The sequence below is a fragment of the Lygodium microphyllum genome, chromosome 2 (assembly GCF_053477565.2).
Source record: "Lygodium microphyllum isolate KBCC chromosome 2, Lygodium_microphyllum_v1.1.10, whole genome shotgun sequence".
NCBI classification, from domain to species: Eukaryota; Viridiplantae; Streptophyta; class Polypodiopsida; order Schizaeales; family Lygodiaceae; genus Lygodium; species Lygodium microphyllum.
In genome coordinates, this window is record NC_141136.1 from 36,815,424 (window position 1) to 36,840,685 (window position 25,262).

General features: G+C 42.2%; 2 protein-coding genes and 2 pseudogenes across 2 annotated transcripts; all 4 read left to right on the forward strand.

Moving 5' to 3' along the window:
• The first annotated feature begins 7,747 nt into the window (after positions 1-7,747).
• LOC148039619 (pentatricopeptide repeat-containing protein At2g34400-like) lies at positions 7,748-8,233 on the forward strand. The gene has a single exon (XM_087661826.1). The coding sequence runs from the start codon at positions 7,748-7,750 to the stop codon at positions 8,231-8,233; it is 486 nt and encodes a 161-aa protein (XP_087517952.1).
• A 675-nt stretch (positions 8,234-8,908) lies between these two features.
• On the forward strand, positions 8,909-9,325 carry LOC148039620 (large ribosomal subunit protein eL32z pseudogene; annotated as a pseudogene).
• Positions 9,326-22,603: 13,278 nt separating this feature from the next.
• On the forward strand, positions 22,604-23,448 carry LOC148039621 (pentatricopeptide repeat-containing protein At2g33680-like). The gene is made up of 2 exons (XM_087661848.1): positions 22,604-22,981; positions 23,083-23,448. The coding sequence occupies exons 1-2, from the start codon at positions 22,604-22,606 to the stop codon at positions 23,446-23,448; spliced, it is 744 nt and encodes a 247-aa protein (XP_087517974.1).
• Positions 23,449-24,311: 863 nt separating this feature from the next.
• On the forward strand, positions 24,312-24,725 carry LOC148039622 (large ribosomal subunit protein eL32z pseudogene; annotated as a pseudogene).
• Positions 24,726-25,262: the final 537 nt, after the last annotated feature.

Genomic DNA, 25,262 nt, shown 5'->3' on the forward strand with positions numbered 1-25,262 from the left:
CAAGTGAGATTCCTTCCTTCTCTCCCACAATCTTGACATGGTATCAGAGCCTTGTTTGTGGTAAGGAGCTCAAGAAAGCAAGCCAAGCTCGCGGTGTTCTGGTAAGAGGAGTAGTGTTGCTTTCATTTTCTGTTTTGGGAGCAGATCTCTGCAGGTAGCATAGCCGGAAATTGCAAGAGTGCATTGTCTCAGGTTGAGACGCTCTTCGCGGTGACCCTATTTTTTTGATTTGAGGCCATTTCGGGGCATGTTTTGGAGGCGAAAGTTTTCTGCACGCACTCAGGAAAAGGCCCAGTTTTATGCTGTGCGACATCTGTTCTACAAGTCGGTGAAAAGTTATTGTAGAAATTGCATCGTATGCTTGTGTGTAGAGACATTGGGAGTTACAGAATCATCCTTGGTTCCTATTTATGCAAAATCATCACTAGGAAGTGACAGTGTGGTCAAATACCACTTTCACCAGTTTTGCAGATTTTCCCTTGTGAGGGTGAAGCTATGTTTTTTGCAGTGACAGAATTTTTTGCAGTGTTCTGTAATGGCGTCTAATTCTCTTTCACAGATTGTCACTGAAAAGCTTGACAAGAATAACTTCCAAGCATGGAAGTTTAGAATGACGAATTTCCTTATGGGAAAAGGATATTGGGAATTTGTTGCAAGAAATGAAGAAGAACCAGTTCTTCCTAATGTTCCCAATCAACAGCAAATGCAGGCATTTAAAGCATGGCATGACAGAGCCAGGAAAGTTATGTATTGGCTGTCTATTAGCATTTCAGACTCTATGATTGTGCATATTCAAGATGCAAGTACGCCAAAGGAGGCATGGGATACTTTGTAAAAAATGTATAGCACAAATACGCAAGCCAGGAAAATGCAGCTCAAGCAAGAGTTGCACAATGTGCAAAGAGAAAATATGAGCATCAACGACTACCACATGAAGGTGAAGAAGATTGTAGATGCACTTGCTTCCATTGGGTCGCCAGTGGAAGATGATGATTTAGTTTCTGTGACCTTGAATGGTCTAGGAAAGGATTATGCACAGTTTCGAACATCCATTTCCGTCCGTGAAAGATTTCCTGATTTTGAGGAGTTGATTGCTCTTCTAATTTCTGAGGAGCAGAGAAATGGTGGTGCATCTTCTTCAGGAGGAACTTCAAAAGAAACTGTCTTCTACTCAAATGCTGGAAGAGGTAGAGGCAGAGGTAGAGGAGGCCGATTTGGAGGCTGTGGTAGAAATCAGAATATGCAACAAACTCAAGAAAACCAGTCCTATGGAGGAGGACGTGGTAACCCTAGAGGCGGGGGGAGGTAGAGAGGTCGTGGTGGATGGCAAAGAGGCCAAAATGCAAACAGTAATGTTGAATACTACTACTGTGGTAAAATGGGTCATATGGCTAAAGACTGCTATAAAAAGCAGAATGACATCATGAATGGGAAATTGCAACAAGGGAATTATGCATCTTCTAGTAGACAGGGTGATGATGACAGAAATGAGCATTTGTTTATGGTGCAGCACATGAACAATTCTGTGACAAGTGCAGAAGAAAGCAACGATGTATGGTATGTTGACTCAGGTGCATCAAACCACATGACAGGTCATGCAGAATGGATGGAGGATGCAAGGAAAATGGAAAAACCAGGATTTGTGGAGAGTGGTGATGATACTGCACATCCTATTGTGCAGATTGGAAAAATTCCTTTGTCTATGCAGGATGGGAAAAAGAAATACCTGTCCGATGTATTTCATGTCCTGAATATCACCAAGAATCTGGTTTCTGTTGGTCAAATGGTTGAGCAGGGCTTGCAGGTCAGATTTAATCCTCATGGATACTTTGTTGAGGATATGAAAAATAAAGGTCGCTTGATAGCAAAAGGAAAGAAGAAGGGCAGAATGTTTACGTCGGATACAGACATGTCTGAATTGAGTGTAGCAATGTTTGCACATGGGACCGGTGTAGTTGCAGATATTGATATCTGGCATAAACGCATTGGTCATGTTAATGTACAGCGACTTAAATCAATGCAGGCCCAAGATATTGTTGCAAGATTGCCTAAATTCAAGGTTGCAGAAATGCATAAGGTATGTGAAGCCTGTCAATTTGGAAAACAGGCAAGGAAACCATTTCCTAGACATGTTCAAGAGAGTAAGAAGCCATTGGAATTAATCCACTCTGATGTGTGGACTACTAAAGCTGCATCTCTTCGAGGCTGTCATTATTTTGTCACTTTTATTGATGACTATAGCAGAAAAGTTTGGGTGTATTTTATGAAAAAGAAAAGTGAAGTTTTTGGGCATTTCAAAACTCTTAAAGCTATGGCTGAAAAAGAAATAGGTCTGCAAATAAAATGCCTAAGGTCAGATGGAGGGGGAGAGTACCTCTCAAATGAGTTTGCAAGGTTCCTGCAGGAGCATGGCATAAAGCAGCAATATTCATGCAGTCATACCCCACAACAAAATGGAATTGCAGAAAGGAAAAACAGGCATATTGGAGAGGTATCTCGTGCCATGCTCAATGAAAAAGACCTGCCAGATTTTTATTGGGCTGAAGCAGTTGCTACAGCAGTCTATATAATGAACAGGACTTCCACTGTAGTAATACATGGGATGACTCCAGAGGAGAGGTATACTGGTAGGAAACTAGATATTTCTCATTTGAAAATTTTTGGTTGCATTGCCTATGTATATGTGCCAGATGAGTCGAGATCCAAGTTGGATCCAAAAGCTAAGAAGTGCATCTTTATTGGTTACTCTCTGCAGCAAAAAGGGTATAGATGCTATAACACTTCTACTTGTAAGTTTACAGTGAGTAGAGATGTTGTTTTTTATGAGATGAGTAGCTGGTATAAACCAGTAAATGTGATTGATGATGTAGATGCAAAAAATGGTAATGCTGCAAAGAATTCACAGTAGCAGTCACAAAATATTAGTGGACTTGGAGCGTCCTCTAGCAGTGGTTCACATTCTTCGCCATGGACAGGCAGATTGAGATCAGGAGAATCTTCTCAAAGCAATGCAGATAGTGGTATGCAAGTATCACGAAAAGGAAAAGAGAAGGTTGATCAGCCCATGTTTGATGTGAATGCAGGTCACTCTTATGTGGATGGTGAATCCAATGGCTCAGAACAGAGCATTGATGATGAGTTGGGTATTCCTTCTATTGTTACACCTAGATTAAGGAAGACCAGGGATGTTTTGAGAGCCCCTGGGAGTGAACCTATTTTGCGCAGGTCTATGAGAGCTAGGTATCCTATGGATAGGCTGAAATATGATGGATTTACAACCATTCACTATGCATATATGGTCAAAGTGATACATGAACCAGAACCCACTTCTTTTGAGCAAGCCATGGGAAAAGAAAAATGGGAGAAAGCCATGGATGAAGAAATGGATGCCTTGGAAGAAAATGCTACATGGGAATTAGTACCTTTGCCTAAAGGTAAGAATGCAATTAGCTGTAAGTGGGTTTATAAGGTGAAGCACAATGTAGATGGTTCTGTGAACAGATACAAGGCAAGATTAGTAGTCAAGGGGTATGCACAAACATATGGCATTGACTATGAAGAAACATTCAGTCCGGTTGCAAGGATGGCAACTGTAAGAGCAGTCATTGCTATGGCTGCATCAAAGGGATGGTCTTTACATCAGATGGATGTAAAGAATGCCTTCTTGCATGGTGATTTGCAAGAAGAGGTCTATATGGAGTAGCCACCAGGTTATGTGCATGCTATTCATCCTGAGTTTGTTTGCAGGTTGAAGAAAGCCTTGTATGGCTTGAAGCAAGCACCTAGAGCATGGTCTGACAAGATAGGACAGTATCTTGTCACTATTGGCTTTCAGATTTCCAAGGCAGATTTCTCACTTTATGTGAGAAAAACAGAGAAAGGTATTATGCTACTTGTCATTTATGTTGATGATTTAATTATGACAGGTGACAATGATGAAGATATCCTTCATGTGAAAATGCTATTGAAGCAGAAGTTTGAGATGAAGGATTTGGGAGAGCTGCATTATTTCTTGGGCATTGAGGTGATTAGATCACCAAGTGGGATACAGCTCTTGCAGAGGCAGTATGGATTGGACATGCTGTCCAAATATGGGATGACATGCTGTAAGCCTATTTCAGTTTCTTTGGAGCAGAATGTGAAGCTGAGCACAGATACAGGTGAGCTTCTGGAAGACCCTACTATGTACAGACGCATAGTAGGAAGCTTGATTTATATGACTATTACCAGGCCAGATTTGAGCTATACTGTTGGACTGGTAAGTCAGTTTATGCAGGCTCCAAGGAAACCACATTTGGATGCGGCTAGATGCATACTCAGGTATGTGAAGTCCACATTGCAGTATGGACTATTTTATGAGACGGGGGTTCAGATACAGTTGCATGGATACACTGATGCTGATTGGGCTAGTAGCATTTTCTGATAGACGATCTACCAGTGGATATGTGTTCTCTTTTGGGAGTGCTACATTCACTTGGAGCAGCAAGAAACAACCTACAGTTGCCTTGTCGAGCACAGAGGCTGAGTACTGGGGTGCAGCAACGGCTGCATGTGAGGTAGCTTGGTTGCATAAGCTACTTTATGATATGCATCAATCTACAGGTGGGCCAGTTGTCATTTATTGTGACAACCTGAGTAGTATACACTTGGCAAATAACCCAGTCTATCATGCAAGAACAAAGCACATTGAGGTGCATTATCACTATGTGCGGGAGAGGGTTTTACTAGGTCTTATTGATCTAGTTTATGTCAGCACAGAGGATCAGATAGCTGACATATTTACGAAGGCATTGGGTGCAGAAAGGCTGCGCAAGTTCAGAGACCTGCTTGGTGTGCAGGAATTGCGATTGAGCTTGAGGAGGAGTGTTGAGATATCGAGCTCCACTCGTGATACGCCAGGGTGACTGTTGTGTATTTATGTCACCGACTTGTCAGTCAGATGCGGTTGGTGCATCGCCCATGAATAATAGCTAGATGATAGCTATCCTTATCTACTCTAGTTCGTGGCTCAGTTAGTATGCCACCTTAGTTAGTTGAGTTTGGTTTGAGACCCATATATAGGGTTCTTCTATTTCTATGTATGTGAGTTCTTTTTGGCTTACACAACTAAGAAGAGAAAAACTGTTTTCAGCCTCCACCTCTGTGTGTATTCCTCCATTGTGCAAGCAAGAGAGCTACAAGTGAGACTCCTTCCTTCTCTCCCACAATCTTGACACTCTTTCCTCCTTCTTTCTTCCTCAGTCCTCCTAGACTCTCTTCGAGTCCTCTTGATTTTAGCTCATTCTTCTTTGCTTAATTCCTCTTTCCTTTCCTTCTGTCTCCTATCCCCTTTCTTTTGTCCTTCTGGTTTGCTTGCTTGTGTAGGCGGCACTTCCTGTTCTCCCTTGTCACTTATCGTTCTTTCACTTGATTCTTCTTCTTTGTGGTGAGGTGGGCTTTGATGTTGTGGGCTTTGATGCACAGCTTGCTCTTCCCTGACTCTAGCATCCTTCATTGCTTCATCTATGATAGCTGTCAAAACACCACCATATCTAATTGTGGCCGCCTTTGAGGTAGGTTTCTTCCTCGTGGAGCATGCCGTTGAGGCAAGGGATTCTCCTCTTGCTGGTGCTTCCACTAGAGTGAGAAGGGCATCTGAGCTTTGAATGGTTTTCTGCATGAACCCATTCCAGTCTACCTCCTCAGGGACTCCTGCTGCGATGCTTTCTAACAATGGGACCCTGATCCTGTTCATCAATGCATTGTACCTTTTGGCCCAAGAAGAGTGTGTGGATCATCTTCGCTTGCAATTTCACTACTGGTTCTAGGATGTCAGCCAATCTGATTCCATCCACGGTGTGCACCTCTTCTTTCTTTACCCCCAGCATGGCGTAAACATCCCTTCTTGGCCGCCTCTCTTTCTTGGGTACCAGCCCCAAGGCCTTCTCTATGATTGCCGCATTGAGGGGCACTTCAAATCTTCTTTCCTGCTCCCCTTTCCTCACTGTGACAGTGCCACAGTTCCTGCCCTTGTCAAAGTTCCTCAGAAATTCAGTACACATGCCGTAATCCACGGTCTACCCCACCTTTTCCACATACTTATGGAGGTGGCATCTCTCCACCAATTCTTTGACTGCAGGTTCCTCCAAGATGGTCTCATCCAGGTTCAACGTGTGCTTGAAGGTGAATTGACTGAATCCTTGTGTCTCAACACTGATGCCGAACTTGGTCATCTCTTCTTCAGAAAATGGGAGTTTGCCCCCTTTGTCTTGTCCTACCATGGTGGTTACGTGTCAACACACCATGCCAACATTAGTGCTTAAAAATTGGCTTATTTCTAACAAAACTCAATTTTGAGAGAAGAATGTACATGTCAAAAATTGGTATACTTGCTTAGAGGCTTGAATTTTAGAGACAGGATCACAACAGCAATCGCTATTGTTTTCCCTTTGCAGTATCTTCCATTGAGACTTAATTAATCATAACATTCTGTTAGATAGTATGACTCTCATTTTGCTGAATCTCATTTTGCTCTGCTCTTGCTCACATTCCCCCCCCCCCCCCCCCCCCCCCGTCTTGGATCTTTCAAGGAATCCTTCCTAGGATTAGCATAGGAAGTACGAGGCAAATGCTATTTTTCGTGGATTTACTTACTTAGCCAATAACCAATCATAGAAGCTTGGATTGTATTCAAGTTGGGCATGACAATCAAGAGCAGATGGTTGGATGGAGACTTGGGAGATGAAGGTCAAGACATCGTGAAAGAGATCTCCAGTATTAAGACGGCTTGCAACATGTAATTCCTCTTCCGTAAGGAATTGGTCAATGTAAGGTGAGCGAGCACATGGTCGTCTTAATGCTGGTTGCGGGTGATGGCCAAAACCCTAAACGAGATAGGTGCCACATAAGAAGGGTCATATTTGATGGTTTTAATTACCCTACATTGCTCAACATTGGTCATTATCGGGAAACCTTTTTTCTCCCATTGGATTCTCAAAGCAAACCACTACTGCAAGAATGTGGAAGGCGAGCTTGCCATCTGCGTGAGCTCTTGCAACTCGTGCTCAGGAACAGAATGAGGAGGCTTACGATATGAAGTGATTAGTCTTCTGAGGGCAGCTTGCTCCTTCGATATTTTGTCGTTTGCTATCAATTCACCAGCAATTTTGGGGAATTTCCAGGTCATAAGTTCGTATTCTTTCCAAGTGCATGGTAATGCATGAACATCCGAAGCAAGTGTTTTGTCAAGAAGACCTAGGTCTAGCATCTCATAACTTCTGGCGAATGTAGTGAAAGTTTTGTCCAAGATCTTGATGCAGGTTAATAAGTCATCCCCAGAAGTCGTTGTCATACTGCTGCGCATCCGAGGTGTGGAATCCACCAAAAAGTTGTGTGTGTGACATTTGTTATTTTGTACATACTTAGTTGTTGTGTTTGCATTTTTGTTCTGCATGGGTAGTATAGTAGAGAGAGGGGTCTTTTGCTGCCTTTCCTTTCAACTAGGGTTGCACCAAATAGGTCCTCCTTCAATAATGGTGGGCATGATGGGATGCTTTTATCCTATGTTAAGCAGGGTCAAGGCGAGAATACATTATTATTATACAAACAGATGCAAGAGGACAATAGTGATCGCACTCCAAGCATGCGCAATCCAAAAAGAGAAGGGCCGAATAACTCAAAGTCTCTGGAAATTGGATAAGCGTTACATGTTGATGTCCTTCAGAAAGGATTCACATCAGACATTTATGTTTGTAGTACCCTGGTGTCTATGTATAGCAAATGTGAGAGCATTGTAGAAGCAGAGAATGTGTTTGATGGGTTGTCTGAGCACACTGTTGTGTTATGGAATGCTTTGCTTTCTGCCTATCTAGAGGTCAGTCAAGTAGATAAAGCTTTGCAAGTGTACTTCAAAATGAAAGCTGAAGATGTGATTTTGAATGATATCACAATTTTATCTGCAGTAGCAGCTTGCAGGACCACTGGAAGTGTGGAGATGTGCAGACAGCTTCATTTTGATATAGTTTTTGCAGGTTATGATCTGCTTCCTGTGTTTGGAACGGCACTTATCTGCACATATGGTGATTGTTCATGTATGGTTGATGCTCAAGCCCTCTTCAATGGAATGCGAAAGAAAGATGTTGTAGAATGGACTGCATGTATTGATAGCTATGTGCAGGAAGGAAATAGTCTAGCAAGCCTACAAATGTTTGATGAAATGCAGCTAACTGGTATAATTCCTAATGGATTCACATAGCTTTCACTCCTTTTTGCTTGCAGTCATTCCAGTTTTGTTGACAAAGGCATTGAGTAAAGGATTATGTCTAGACTTGAAGCATTATGTGGCTATGATAGACCTCCTTGCACGGGTAGGAATACTGCGGACGGAGTGCTTGATTGGGAGAAGGCCGCTTTTCTCGTTAAAAATGGGGCCATTTTTCTAATAAAAAAGGGGAGATATTGTGGAAGGAACAGAGGATGGTGAAGAAAAGCATCGGGGATAAGATTTTTAGGGAAAAAAAGGAAGCTCAAATGGGCAAGAAAGAACAAGGAGGTGACTGATGCTCGGCACAAGGTCGCTGCTGCTTATAACTTCAAGATTGTTGAGGGTGTTTTGAGTCATCAAATGAAAGACTACTATTTCAGAAAATGACATAGCCAAAATTGACCTTGGGTGCCACATTGATGGTTTCATAGTTGTTCTTGCTCATACGCATGTTATTCAAGAAGGGCCTATTACGGGAAGAGTAGTAGATATTTTGGCTGCCACAAGCACAGCGGAAGAAGTTGCTCTAAGGCTGATCAGGCCTAGAAAGAAGAATAGGGATTCCTATCCTAGAGTAGACAATCCGAAAAACATTTCTTTGGGCACTCTGGATCAGAGAGAAGGACAGGCAACGGGCTTTCAGGAGATCGATCGAGCTCTTCTCGAATGCTTATAAACCTTGTGAAGTAGAAGATCGTGAAGAAGCACATCAAGAAGTACAAGCGACCTCAGAGCGATCGCAAGATCTCCGTCAAGCCAAACTGGCGTAGGATGAAGGGTATTGATTCTCGTGTCAGGCAAAAGTTCAAAGGATGCATATTAATGCCCAATATTGGTTATGGAACGAACAAGAAGACTCGACATGTCCTTCCCAATGGATTTAAGAAGTTCTTGGTGCACAACTCTCCTGAGCTAGATCTTCCGATGATGCATAACAGGAAGTTCTGTGTTGAGATTGCCCATAATGTCTCAACTCTCAAGCGGAAGTCAATTGTTGAGCGGGCTGCACAACTCAACATAGCTGTGATGAATGGTTCTGCCAGATTGCAGCTGTTACCTCCAACCACCACGAACGTGAATTAAGGCACAATTGGAATCAAAGGAGTTGCTCACATTCTGCATTAAACAACTGAAGAATCTGAACAAAGTAAGGCTTGTTGACGTTGGGTTTAAATGCACAGAGCCGCACTCTAAGAGGCTGAAAGTCAAGTTAAAGATTCAAAAAGAAGTGATGAATGATGCTATATTGGAACAAGGGTATGTTGTTGAGTATGTTGTGGAAGATCATATGTGTGATAGTTGCTCTAGATCTGCAGCAAATCCAGAGCAGTGAGTTGCTACAGTGCAAGTGAGGTAGAAGGTTGACCACAATAAAACATTCTTCTACCTTGAGCAGGTTATTCTGAAGCACAACTGAGCAGCTCTGTGCCGCAAGTGCACTGGATGGCATTGTCAATTTGTGGCAGATTCAAGGAAAAGGGATTGACCTCTCGTTGCTGAGCTTAATTGATTGCCTTTCCTTGGGACAGTGCATATATTCAAAGCTTATACATGACTGAACAGTGTAACCATGTTCTTGAAGACTTGGATATTGGCCTTAGACAAGGACTACTTCTAAAGTGAATCCTTCTTTTTCCCTCTTCTAAGTTTGTGTAGTAAAATTCTAGATGTGAGATCTGTTAGGCATGAACACATTTTATCAATAAGCAGTGGCAACCCTTGCTAGAAATCTTATATGTATCTTATGGTGCTAGAGAGCTTGCTAGAGACAAACCTAGCCTTTTGCAGAGTCATAGAACCCAACAATAAAGCATTGCCATAGAGTATGTTATACTCGCACAGGGTCAAATAAATGCTGATCAGAAACTGGCCTTTGATTACTGGAACCGGTGGTGCTTGGATTCAATAGCTCTTTAGGCTGTGAACAACAAGTTTATTGAACAGATGCATGTTAAATCAACAATCTTTGCATTCAATATGAAGAGTCTGGAGTTTACTGTTGCATAGCCTGATCTCACTTGATTAATCTTCTATCTTGGAATTTTTCAAGAACCTCTGTGGTCGCGACTTTGCTTTCGAAAACCCTTCAATATCTTTGGTGAACTCGACGTGAAAGCGTCGCATAAATTTCACGATGGGAGATACTTCAGCATCCATTTCAACCTCTTCTACAATTCCTTCTTTGTCCTTTACTTCAACTCCATCATTGACTGCTGCTTCAAGTACTTCAACGGATTATTTAAAGCAGATTTTGCAGAATATGTCTATGTATATGCAGCTTCAAAATCAGCAGACACAATTGTATATGCAACAACAGCATTAGTTGCATCAACAACAGTTGTCTCAGCAAAGGCAACTGTATTCGGAGCAAGAGAATGCAATCAATGCGACTAAGGCAATTGAAGTAGTTGAGAATGGGAAGAAGCTATTTGATGGCCATAATGTTTCGGCTTATTTGAAGACATATGAGATCAAGATGGGATTTTTTGGAGTACTAGTAGGTTTTATGAGTAAGTATTTCCTTCGTCTAGTCACACCCACCTTGAGGGAAAAAGTGACTGATCTTTTCCTTCAAAATTTGCATTGGCAAGATTTTAAGAAGGCCCTGAAAGAAGAGTATTTCCTTGAGGACTTTGGGATGGCTACCCGGCGGTCATTCCGAGAGTGGGTCTACATGCCAAACAAAGGTCTAGCTGCTTCAGAGTTGATATGAGAATTTGAAGAGAGGTATAGTCAGCTTGATGCCATTGAACAAAGAGCATTGGATGTTGAGAAAGTTGAGCTTTTCTTGCAAGCTGCAGATCCTGCTCTTCAGGAAGAATTAGGAGAGCTTCTTGAAGATCGCACGAAGTCTATGGGTCTTAAAATGGATTGGCAAGATGCCTAGGATGCAGTTTCGACTTTGACCAAGAGGATGATATGGAAGACTCGCCTACAGAATGGATCTATGACACCAACGCCGTCTTCTACTTCTATGCCTGCTTTTATCCCTATTATTTCTTCTCTTCCTCAGCCAGTTTCTTGGCCTATGCCAGTGCCTATTGTTTCTACTCCTGTTCCTCCTGTTCCAAGACCAATGTTGGCTCCTTCTGCTCCAAAACCATCCACTCCGTCGGTGCCTTCCTCTCTTGATGACATAATCAAAGGCATAACGGATTTGACACTGGAGTCAGTTAAAGCAGAATTGGTGGGAAAATTGAAAGAGCAGTTTTCTTCGAGTGCGCCTACTATTTCTTCTAGTGCTCCTGCTGCACCTAGGAGTGCTCCTAGTGTACCTAGGAGAGATCGAAGATGTATTTAGTGTGATAGTACGGACCATCAACATTGCAGGGATTGTGAATCTTTTCAAGATGCAAGGAGGAAGAATTTGGTATTTTGGGGACAAGATGGTAAGATCTGGTTGACTGAAACAGGAGCTCCGCTTGCTACCAATTTTGGGAAAGGTAGAATGAAGAAATTAGTAGATGACATGGGTGCGTGTACTTCTTATGTGGCAGTTAGAGGAGATGCTTCTGCATATGGAGTCCATATTGAGAAAGGATCAGAGAATCAGTCAGCATTATGGACTTATGCTATGGAGACGGCAAACAAGGGAAAAAGTCAGCAGACTGTTTTGACTAATGCAGGTTCTAGCATCAGATCTGAGACAGGTTGGGATTCGCCTGTTGACAGATATACTATTTATGCCTACTTGGCTATGTCTCAAGGAGCAGATGTACTTGTTGAGGAGAAGCGTAAGAGGGATGAAGAGAATCCAAATGCAGCTAAAAAGACAAGAGGGGGTGAGTTTGTTACTCCACCTACTGCAAGACCGTCTTTGAGGCTAGGGCCAAAACGACAGATGGAAGATGCTCAAAAGAAAGAAAAGAGGCAAGAGCCTAGAGAGAGAAAGCAGCCAGGGTTTAGATTGATGTATGATATTGAGACATCTACGGACATGAAGAAAATCTTTAGTGACAAGATACTTGGCAGTGAGGTGACTTTTACTATTTCTGAGGTTTTGGGCATCTCGAAAAGAGAGTTTCAAAATCAGTTCGAAGAAGTCTTGAAGAGGAAAATACATGCATTGCCTACTACTGATACACAGGGAGTTTTGATTGGGGAGTTGGATGAGGATGAGGATGAGGTTATGGTTGAGAATGCTTCTGTTTTTCCATAGATAGAGAAGAGGGTTCAGCCTATGCATTATGCTGAAACTGATGAGCCTGTCTTGATACCGCGTAGTCACTTTTTGCGGAGTCATTGGGCTAGGGCAACTACAAGATGGTAAAAATTGGAGAGAAACAGGTGCCTTATGTTGCTTTGGTGGATCATGGTTCAGAGATTAATCTCATAGTTCGGGGAGTTTATGAAAGTAATAGATGGCCTATGGATGTAGAGCATGGGTGGCGTATGAGAGTTGCCAACAACACTGCAAGTGATTTGCATGCTGCATGTCCTAGTGTCAGGGTTTCTATTGGAGATGTAGAGGAGGATTTCCATTTCTTTATGTAGGATTCATGCTCTTATTCCATAATTATTGGACAACCATTCATCACAGAGATGTGCATGGAAACAAAAGTAATGGATGATGGATCTGCTTATGCATGGATTCGCAGTAAAGATGGTATGAGAGCAGTTTAGTTTATGACTGTGTGTGTGAACCATGTGAGCAACAGGGATACTCTTAGAGATGCACCTTTGCCCACTGTGAGTGATTTGGGTTTTCATTAGGTATTGCTATTTTGCGAGACGACGGTGGTACAGAGTAGAGAAGATTGGAGTTCTCGCCTCCTGGCAGTAGTGTTTTCTCCTCCAGTTTTGTTGGAGTTTCAGCAAACAATTCGATGAGTTATCAGAAGACTTCTAAGTTGCCTAGAGCTGCCACGCAGTACATATGCAAGAAGGAGAAAATTTTGAAAAATACAGGTATTTTAGAGGATGATGGGCATATAGATGGGATGTATGATAGTATGGTTTGTGAAGATACGAGACAGAGATGGAAAATATGCTGAAAAATGATATGCAAAGTTGTCACAGTAATGTATTAGTACAATCCCTGGACATGTTTCATGAAATTGCAGATTTTGTGTTACAGATAGAGTCAGAGGCTGAGGTGACTCAGCAAAAAGTGTTGAGTGCTGAAGATATTCAACAAACAGAGTTTCTGGCTGATTATGATTGGCCTACAGAGACACAGAGGGCTGAAAACTTTCAGCCAACAGAGTTTACTCTACTGAAATATTTCAGCATCCAGAGTTTAGGGCTGTTCCTATGCAGTCTATAGAGCAGAGGGTTGAGGATATTCAGCCACTAGAGTGCAGAATTGCTAATTTACAACAAGATTTGAGTAATGGAGAGGATCGTAATGAAGCCAGGCTTGACACGAAATACAAGATTGTGGATAAGAAGGTGAAGCCGGTAGCTGTACTGCTTCCACCTGACAGTGACAGCAAATAGAGAGGGCTGCCAAACAACCAATTTTGAGGAATCCAGAGCATATAGGCCATAAATTTTCAGTAGAGACTCTTGCTGAATTAAAAATTGGAAATGGTGATTTCTTGCTACCCATAGAGAAGCAATGCTTTTAGGAGATGCTTGAGCGACATGGAAGGGGGTTTGCTTTTTTTTCGCATGAGATTGGATGTGTGAATCTAGATATTTTTGCTCCTATGGTGATCTTTACTATTCCTCATATTCCATGGAACCTCCGACCTATTCCAGTGCCTAAGGCACACCTGCCAAAGCTAATTGACTTGTTGAATGAGAAAATCAGGATGGGAATCCTAGAGCCTTCATTTGCACCATACTCAAATAGGTGGTTTATAGTTCCAAAGAAGAATGGTACTCTTCGATTTATACAGGACATGCAGCCAGTAAACAGAGTTACTATTAGGAATGTTGGTATAGGTCTAGTTGTGGATGAATTTGCAGAAACATTTGCTGGACGTGCCATCTATTCTTTAGGTGATTTGTATTCACGATATGATCAGTTTCAGCTGGCTTTGGAAAGCAGGGACATAACCACTATGAGAACTCCTATTGGGCTTGTCAGGATGTGTACTTTGGCTCAAGGTGCCACTAATTTTGTTATGCATATGATGAATGCCATGCATAAGGTCCTTCGTGATTACATACCTCAGTTTACCATGCCTTTTTTGGATGATGTTCCCATTAAGGGGTGTGCAGAAGAAGAGAAGAATGAGAGTCTAAATGAGCAAGGATGTAGATATTTTGTGGTTGATCATATTTCAGCTTGTGAAAAGATTTTGGCCAGGTTAGAAGAAGTGAACTTGACACTATCAGGGCAACAAATCTATTTTTGGAGTAAATGAGGTTGTCATTGTTGGACATATATGTGTGTATTATGGCAGGAAACCCTCACGTGAGAAGGTGGATGCTATAGGCAAGATTACAGAGTATTGTTCTACCACTTCAAAGGTATGGAGATTCATTGGAGCTTGTGTGTTTTAAATGATTTGGATACCTCATTTTGCACACATAGCAGATTGTTTATATCAGCTGCTTCGAAAGTGGCAGAAATTTTATTGGGATGAGAGCCACACTAGAGCCATGTGAAAATTGAAGAAGTTATTACAGATTGCTCCTACTCTCAGGAAAGCGGATTATAATTGCGGAAGGCCTATTGTATTGACAGTTGACACTAGTCCAATTGGCATAGGTTGGGCTGTGGGTCAAGATGATGCAGATGGAAACATGTATGCTATTCGGTTTGGGGCGAAAGTCCTAAACGAGAGACAGAGGAGGTATCCACAAATCAAGAGGGAATTACTGGGAATTGTTAGGGCTCTCAAATGTGACAAGGAGTACTTTATTGGAGCCTCAGTTGTGGTAGAGACAGATTGCTTGCCATTGATAGGTATGATTACGAGTTGCTCTACTCTGGATATAGCTATGCTGAGATGGATTGCATACATCAAGTCATTAAATCCAGAATTTAAACACATAGTAGGGAAGGATAATCTAGTGGCAGATATGCTATCTAGAGCCAGATATGATGATGAGGAGACACTACTTGCAGAAGAGGATGATGCAGAAATTTCAGCCACTATGGTTGATTATGTTTGCCATGTCTATGATATTGTGGCTTTCATAGAAGAACTCTATGTTGGAGATTGGTTGCAGATTGGCAAGTACCTTAGTACATTAAGCAAAAGAGATGAATGGACAGATGAAGAGTTCAAGAAGATCAGAAGAAAAGCCTATGGTTATTTTCTCAAGGACGGATTTCTTTGAAAGCACCCAAAGAAAAGAGGTTGTTTGCGATAAAGAGACACAGTTACATATGATGAGGGAGTTTCATGAGAGTCCTTGGGTTGGTTATAGAGGAGTGTGGGCTACTTATGAGAAAATCAAGGAGAAATATTGGTGGAAAGGCATGTATAGAGATGTTTCTCACTTTGTAGAGACTTGCAGAGACTGCCAGATGTATTTGATAGTGCATCATCGAGATGAGCTTCATCCGACCTATCCGGTATGCATTCATTATAAGTGGGTAGTTGACTTGGTTACTATGGCTATGGGTCTATGGCAAATGAGATATATTGTTTTGGCTAGAGAGGATCTTACCAATCATGTTGAGGGCAGACCTTTGAGAACGAAGACCACTAGTGCAGTGTGTAAGTTCTTATTGGAAGAAATTTTCTGCAGGTATGGCTTGTTGAGATATCGAGCTCGACTCGTGATATGCCAGGGTGACCGTTGTGTATTTATGTCACCGACTTGTCAGTTGCAGACGCGGTTGGTACACCGCTCATGAATAATAGCTAGATGACAGCTATCCTTATCTACTCTAGTTCGTGGCTCAGTTAGTATGCCACCTTAGTTAGTTGAGTTTGGTTTGAGACCCATATATAGGGTTCTTCTATTTCTTTGTACTTGAGTTCTTTTGGCTTACACAACTAAGAAGAGGAAAACTGTTTTCAGCCTCCACCCTTGTGTGTCTTCCCCCATTATGCAAGCAAGAAAGCTTCAAGCGAGACTCCTTCCTTCTCTCCCACAATCTTGACATGGTATCAGAGCCTTGTTCGTGGTAAGGAGCTCAAGAAAGCAAGCCAAGCTCGCGGTGTTCTGGTAAGAGGAGCAGTGTTGCTTTCATTTTCTGTTTTGGGAGCAGATCTCTGTAGGTAGCACAGCCGAAAATTGCAGGAGTGCATTGTCTCAGGTTGAGACGCCCTTCGCGGTGAAGCAAGAGGACAGTATATGCTGCGGAGGCCATTTTGGGGCCTGTTTTGGAGGCGGAAGTTTTCTGCACGCACTCAGGAAAAGGCTCAGTTTTATGCTGTGCAGCCACTGTTCTACAGGTCGGTGAATAGTTACTGTAAAAATTGCAATGTATGCTTGTGTGCAGAGACATTGGGAATTACAGAATCATCCCTGTTGCCTGTTGATGCAAAATCGTCACTAGGAAGTGACTGTGTGGTCAAATACCACTTTCGCCAGTTTTGCAGATTTTCCCTTGTGAGGGTGAAGCTGTGGTTTTTGCAGTGACAAAATTTTTTGCAGTCTTCTGTAATGGCAACTGATTCTCTTTCACAGATTGTCACTGAAAAGCTTGACAAGAACAACTTCCAAGCATGGAAGTTTGGAATGACGAATTTCCTTATGGGAAAAGGATATTGGGAATTTGTTGCAGGAAATGAAGAAGAACCAGTTCTTCCTCATGTTCCCAATCAACAGCAAATGCAGGCATTTAAAGCATGGCATGAGAGAGCCAGGAAAGTTATGTATTGGCTGTCTATCAGCATTTCAGACTCTATGATTGTGCATATTCAGGATGCAAGTACGCCAAAGGAGGCATGGGATACTTTGTCAAAAATGTATAGCACAAATACGCAAGCCAGGAAAATGCAGCTCAAGCAACAGTTGCACAATGTGCAAAGAGAAAATATGAGCATCAACGACTACCACATGAAGGTGAAGAAGATTGCAGATGCACTTGCTTCGGCCATTGGGTCACTAGTGGAAGATGATGATTTAGTTTCTGTGACCTTGAATGGTCTAGGAAAGGATTATGCACAGTTTCGAACATCCATTTCAGTTCGTGAAAGATTTCCTGATTTTGAGGAGCTGATTGCTCTTCTAATTTCTGAGGAGCAAAGAAATGGTGGTGCATCTTCTTCAGGAGGAACTTCAAAAGAAGCTGTCTTCTACTCAAATGCTAGAAGAGGTAGAGGCAGAGGTAGAGGAGGCCGATATGGAGGCCGTGGTAGAAATCAGAATATGCAGCAAACTCAAGAAAACTAGTCCTATGGAGGAGGACGTGGTAACTCTAGAGGCAGGGGGAGCCAAAGAGGTCGTGGTGGATGGCAAAGAGGCCAAAATGCAAACAGTAATGTTGAATGCTACTATTGTGGTAAAATGGGTCATATGGCTAAAGACTGCTATAAAAAGCAGAATGACATCATGAATGGAAAACTGCAACAAGGAAATTATGCATCCTCTAGTAGACAGGGTGATGACAGAAATGAGCATCTGTTTATGGTGCAGCACATGAACAATTCTGTGACAAGTGCAGAAGAAAGCAACGATGTATGGTATGTTGACTCAGGTGCATCAAACCACATGACAGGTCATGCAGAATGGATGGAGGATGCAAGGAAAATGGAAAAACCAGGATTTGTGGAGACTGGTGATGATACTGCACATCCTATTGTGCAGATTGGAAAAATTCCCTTGTCTATGCAGGATGGGAAAAAGAAATACCTGTCCGATGTATTTCATGTCCCGAATATCACCAAGAATCTGGTTTCTGTTGGTCAAATGGTTGAACAGGGCTTGCAGGTCAGATTTAATCCTCATGGATGCTTTGTTGAGGATATGAAAAATAAAGGTCGCTTGATAGCAAAAGGAAAGAAGAAGGGCAGAATGTTTACGTTGGATGCAGACATGTCTGAATTGAGTGCAGCAATGTTTGCACATGGGACCGGTGTAGTTGCAGATATTGATATATGGCATAAACGCATTGGTCATGTTAATGTACAGTGACTTAAATCAATGCAGGCCCAAAATGTTGTTGCAGGATTGCCAAAATTCAAGGTTGCAGAAATGCATAAGGTATGTGAAGCCTGTTAGTTTGGAAAACAGGCAAGGAAACCATTTCCTAGACATGTTCAAGAGAGTGAGAAGCCATTGGAGTTAATCCACTCTAATGTGTGGACTACTAAAGCTGCATCTCTTGGAGGCTGTCATTATTTTGTCACTTTTATTGATGACTATAGCAGAAAAGTTTGGGTGTATTTTATGAAAAAGAAAAGTGAAGTTTTTGGGCATTTCCAAACCCTTAAAGCTATGGCTGAAAAAGAAACAGGTCTGCAAATAAAATGCCTAAGGTCAGATGGAGGGGGAGAGTACCTCTCAAATGAGTTTGCAAAGTTCTTACAGGAGCATGGCATAAAGCAGCAATATTCATGCAGTTATACCCCACAACAAAATGGAATTGCAGAAAGGAAAAACAGGCATATTGGAGAGGTATCTCGTGCCATTCTCAATGAAAAAGACTTGCCAGATTTTTATTGGGCTGAAGCAGTTGCTACAGCAGTCTACATAATGAACAGGACTCCCACTGCAGCAATACATGGAATGACTCCAAAGGAGAGGTATACTGGTAGGAAACCAGATATTTCTCATTTGAAAATTTTTGGTTGCATTGCCTATGTACATGTGCCAGATGAGTTGAGATCCAAGTTGGATCCAAAAGCTGAAAAGTGCATCTTTATTGGTTACTCTCTGCAGCAAAAAGGGTATAGATGCTATAACCCTTCTACTCGTAAGTTTACAGTGAGCAGAGATGTTGTTTTTGATGAGATGAGTAGCTGGTATAAACCAGTAAATGTGATTGATGATGTAGATGCACAAAATGGTAATGCTGCACAGAATTCACAGCAGCAGTCACAAAATATTAGTGGACCTGGAGCGTCCTCTAGTAGTGGTTCACATTCTTCGCCATGGACAGGGAGATTGAGATTAGGAGAATCTTCTCAAAGCAATGCAGATAGTGGTATGCAGGTATCACGAAAAGGAAAAGAGAAGGTTGATCAGCCCATGGTTGATGTGAATGCAGGTCACTCTTATGTGGATGGTGAATCCAGTGGCTCAGAACAGAGCATTGATGATGAGTTGGGTATCCCTTCTATCGTTACACCTGGAGTAAGGAAGACCAGGGATGTTTTGAGAGCACCTGGGAGTGAACCCACTTTGCGCAGGTCTACAGAGTTAGGTATCCTGTGGATAGGCTGAAATATGATGGATTTACAGCCATTCACTATGCATATATGGTCAAAGTGATACAGGAACCAGAACCCACTTCTTTTGAGCAAGCCATGCGAAAAGAAAAATGGGAGAAAGCCATGGATGAAGAAATGGATGCCTTGGAAGCAAATACTACATGGGAATTGGTACCTTTGCCTAAAGGTAAAAATGCAATTGGTTGTAAGTGGGTTTATAAGGTGAAGCACAATGCAGATGGTTCTGTGAACAGATACAAGGCAAGATTAGTAGTCAAGGGGTATGCACAAACATATGGCATTGACTATGAAGAAACATTCAGTCCGGTTGCAAGAATGGCAACCGTAAGAGCAGTCATTGCTATGGCTGCATCAAAGGGATGGTCTTTACATCAGATGGACGTAAAGAATGCCTTCTTGCATGGTGATTTGCAAGAAGAGGTCTATATGGAGCAGCCACCAGGTTATGTGCATGCTGTTCATCCTGAGTTTGTTTGCAGGTTGAAGAAAGCCTTGTATGGCTTGAAGCAAGTACCTAGAGCATGGTCTGACAAGATAGGACAGTATCTTGTCACTATTGGCTTTCAGATTTCCAAGGCAGATTTCTCACTTTATGTGAGAAAAACAGAGAAAGGTATTATGCTACTTGTCATTTATGTTGATGATTTGATCATGACAGGTGACAGTGATGAAGATATCCTTCATGTGAAAATGCTATTGAAGCAGAAGTTTGAGATGAAGGATTTGGGAGAGCTGCGTTATTTCTTGGGCATTGAGGTGATTAGATTACCAAGTGGGATACAGCTCTTGTAGAGGCAGTATGGATTGGACATGCTGTCCAAATATGGGATGACAGGCTGTAAGCCTATTTCAATTCCTTTGGAGCAGAATGTGAAGCTGAGCACAGATGCAGGTGAGCTTCTAGAAGACCCTACTATGTACAGACGCATAGTAGGAAGTTTGATTTATATGACTATTACCAGGCCAGATTTGAACTATGCTGTTGGATTGGTAAGTCAGTTTATGCAGGCTCCAGGGAAACCACATTTGGATGCGGCTAGACGCATACTCAGGTATGTGAATTCCACATTGCAGTATGGACTATTTTATGAGACTGGGGTTCAGATACAGTTGCATGGATATACTGATGCTGATTGGGCTGGTAGTATTTCTGATAGACGATCTACCAGTGGATATGTGTTCTCTTTTGGGAGTGCTGCAGTCACTTGGAGCAGCAAGAAACAGCCTACAGTTGCCTTGTCGAGCACAGAGGCTGAGTACAGGGGTGCAGCAATGGCTGCATGTGAGGTAGCTTGGTTGCTTAAGCTACTTTATGATATGCATCAGTCTACAGATGGGCCAGTTGTCATTTATTGTGACAACATGAGTAGTATACACTTGGCAAATAACCTAGTCTATCATGCTAGAACAAAGCACATTGAGGTGCATTATCACTATGTGCGAGAGAGGGTTTTACTAGGTCTTATTGATCTAGTTTATGTCAGCACAGAGGATCAAGTAGCTGACATATTCACAAAGGCATTGGGCGCAAAGAAGCTGCGCAAGTTCAGAGACCTGCTTGGTGTGCAAGAATTGGGATTGAGCTTGAGGGGGAGTGTTGAGATATCGATCTCCACTCGTGATACGCCAGGGTGACCGTTGTGTATTTATGTCACCGACTTGTCAGTTGCAGACGCGGTTGGTACACCGCTCATGAATAATAGCTAGATGACAGCTATCCTTATCTACTCTAGTTCGTGGCTCAGTTAGTATGCCACCTTAGTTAGTTGAGTTTGGTTTGAGACCCATATATAGGGTTCTTCTATTTCTTTGTACTTGAGTTCTTTTGGCTTACACAACTAAGAAGAGGAAAACTGTTTTCAGCCTCCACCCTTGTGTGTCTTCCCCCATTGTGCAAGCAAGAAAGCTTCAAGCGAGACTCCTTCCTTCTCTCCCACAATCTTGACATGGCTGTGTGGGTAAGATCACAACAGATTACGGTGAACTGGATGCAGATGAAGCTAGCGAGTTTTTCTCTCAACTAGGAATCAAGTTGGCTCTAACCACAACATATAATCCAGAGGGAAATGGGAAGAGTGAAAGGGGCATCCATCGATAGTGAAAGCATTAGCCAAAGCATGCAGAGGATGGATTGGAGAATGGCTGAGACTTCTACAATTTGCTTTGTGGGCTGATCATACAACTCACAGTGTTACCACAGGATATATGCCCGCAGAGTTGATGTATGGTCAGAAACTGATTATGCGGACTGAGACTTGTGCTTTGACTTGGTCAGTTTTACCTTGGTAGGAGGATTTGACGAGAGAGGAGCTCTTAGCTCTTCGGATTCGGCAGTTGGAGAGAAGACCAGAGGATATTCAGCTAGCTATTGATATGTTGAAGGTTGCTAGACTAAGAAATAAGGAAAGGTTTGACAGCAGGCATCGCTTGCGGCCTAGAGCAATAGAAGAGGGAGACTGGGTATTAGTCTTTGATAGCAACCTTGAAAATCAGCATACTGCACTTCAGAAGATGGTGAAAAGATGGTTTGGGCCGTACATAGTCAGACATGTCTTTGATAATGCAACATATGAGCTGACAGAATTGGATGGGACAGTGCTTAGAGGGCCTATTGTAGGAAAAAGAATCAAGATTTTCAAGAAAAGAGATGATGAGGATTATGCATTGGAAGAATTTGCAAAAGAAGAGCAACGAGAAGAAACTCCAATAGAAGAGACAGATGATATGACAGATAATCTTGTTGATATACCGGAAATACACAATGAAGAGATTGATTTATTCGTGGATCTTGATGATAATGATCATGGGTAGTTGGCCCGTCTGGAGGATGCGTAGGATCAGAGGGGGTGGATGTCATACTGCTGCGCATCCGAGGTGTGGAATCCACCAAAAAGTTGTGTGTGTGACATTTGTTACTTTGTACATACTTAGTTGTTGTGTTTGCATTTTTGTTATGCATGGGTAGTATAGTAGAGAGAGGGGTCTTTTGCTGCCTTTCCTTTCAGATGGGGTTGCACTTGATAGGTCCTCCTTCAATAATGGTGGGCATGATAGGATGCTTTCAGCCTATGTTGAGCAGGGTCAAGGCGAGAAGACATTATAATTATACAAACAGATGCAAGAGGAGGGCATTTTCTCAAATCAACAGATCACATTTCATGCATGTGGTACCCTCATTGAGAAGAAAGATGTTATGAGCATGGATGGGAAACCAAGAAAAGTTTCTTGGGAAATTTACCGAGCATTACATGCAGATTCTCACAAGAAGGGTTTCTTTTCAGATAGTTTTGTTGGCAACACCATTGTTAGTATGTATGGCAAGTACAGAAGCATTCTGGAAGACGAACATGTGTTTAATAGGTTATCCAAGTGTGACATAGTGACATGGAATGTGATGATATCAGGTTATGCAGAGGAAGGACAAGGAGAGAAGGCTTTACAACTTTATGGGCACATGCAGGTTGAAGGTGTCAACCCAGTGGAGCAGACAATAGTGATCGCACTCCAAGAATGCGCAATCCAAGAAGAAAAGGGCCGAATAACTCAAAAAAGTCTCTGGAAATTGGACAAGCATTACATGTTGATGCCCTTCAGAAAGGATTCACATCAGACATTTATGTTTGTAGTATCCTGGTGTCTATGTATAGCAAATGTGAGAGCATTGTAGAAGCAGAGAATGTGTTTGATGGGTTGTCTGAGCACACTGTTGTGTTATGGAATGCTTTGCTTTCTGCCTATCTAGAGGCCAGTCAAGTAGATAAAGCTTTGCAAGTGTACTTCAAAATGAAAGATGAAGATGTGATTTTGAATGATATCACAATTTTATCTGCAATAGCAGCTTGCATGACCACTGGAAGTGTGGAGATGTGCAGACAACTTCATTTTGATATAGTTTTTGCACGTTATGATTTGCTTCCTGAGTTTGGAATGGCACTTATCTGCACATATGGTGATTGTTAATGTATGGTTGATGCTCAAGCCCTCTTCAATGGAATGTAGAAGAAAGATGTTGTAGCATGGACTGCATGTATTGATAGCTATGTGCAGGAAGGAAATAGTCTAGCAAGCCTACAAATGTTTGATGAAATGCAGCCAGCTGGTATAATTCTTAATGGATTCACATTTCTTTCACTCCGAAATGCTTGCAGTCATTCCAGTTTTGTTGACAAAGGCATTGAATATCTCAATGGTATTCATACATATTCAAGATTATGTCTAGACCTGAAGCATTATGTGGCTATGATAGACCTCCTTGCACAAGTAGGAATACTGCGGACGGAGTGCTTGATTGGGAGAAGGCCGTTTTTTTGGTTAAAAAGGCGGCCGTTTTTCTAGTAAAAAAGGGGAGCTATTGTGGAAGGAACAGAGGATGGTGAAGAAAAGCATCGGGGATAAGATTTTTAGGGAAAAAAAGGAAGCTCGAATGGGCAAGAAAGAACAAGGAGGTGACTGATGCTCGGCACAAGGTCGCTGCTGCTTATAACTGTAAGATTGTTGAGGGTGTTTTGAGTCATCAAATGAAAGACTACTGTTTCAGAAAATGACATAGTCAAAATTGACCTTGGGTGCCACATTGATGGTTTCATAGTTGTTGTTGCTCATATGCATATTATTCAAGAAGGGCCTGTTACGGGAAGAGCAGCAGATATTCTGGCTGCCACAAGCACATCAGAAGAAGTTGGTCTGAGGCTGATCAGGCCTAGAAAGAAGAATAGGGATTCCTGTCCTGGAGTAGACAATCTGAAAAACATTTCTTTGGGCACTTTGGATCAGAGAGAAGGACAGGCAACGGGCTTTCAGGAGATCGATCGAGCTCTTCTCGAATGCTTATAAACCTTGTGAAGTAGAATATCGTGAAGAAGCACATCAAGTACAAGTGACCTTAGAGCGACCGCAAGATCTCCGTCAAGCCAAACTGGCGTAGGCCGAAGGGTATTGATTCTCGTGTCAGGAAAAAGTTTAAAGGATGCATATTAATGCCCAATATTGGTTATGGAATGAACAAGAAGACTCGACATCTCCTTCCCAATGGATTTAAGAAGTTCTTGGTGCACAACTCTCCTGAGCTAGATCTTCCGATGATGCCTAACAGGAAGTTCTGTGCTGAGATTGCCCATAATGTCTCAACTCTCAAGCGGAAGTCAATTGTTGAGCGGGCTGTAGAACTCAACATAGCTGTGACGAATGGTTCTGCCAGATTGCAGTTGTTACCTCCAACCACCACGAACGTGAATTAAGGCACAATTGGAATCAAAGGAGTTGCTCACATTCTGCATTAAACAACTGAAGAATCTGAACAAAGTAAGGCTTGTTGACGCTAGGTTTAAATGCACAGAGCCGCACTCTAAGAGACTAAAAGTCAAGTTAAAGATTCAAAAAGAAGTGATGAATGATGCTATATTGGAACAAGGGTATGTTGTTGAGTATATTGTGGAAGATCATATGTGTGATAGCTGCTCTAGATCTACAGCAAATCAAGAGCAGTGAGTTGCTACAGTGCAAGTGAGGTAGAAGGTTGACCACAAGAAAACATTCTTCTACCTTGAGCAGGTTATTCTGAAGCACAACTGAGCAGCTCTGTGCCGCAAGTGCACTGGATGGCATTGTCAATTTGTGGCAGATTCAAGGAAAAGGGATTGACCTCTCGTTTTGCTGAGCTTAATTGATTGCCTTTCCTTGGGACAGTGCATATATTCAAAGCTTATACACGACTGAATAGTGTAACCATGTTCTTGAAGACTTGGATATTGGCCTTAGACAAGAACTACTTCTAA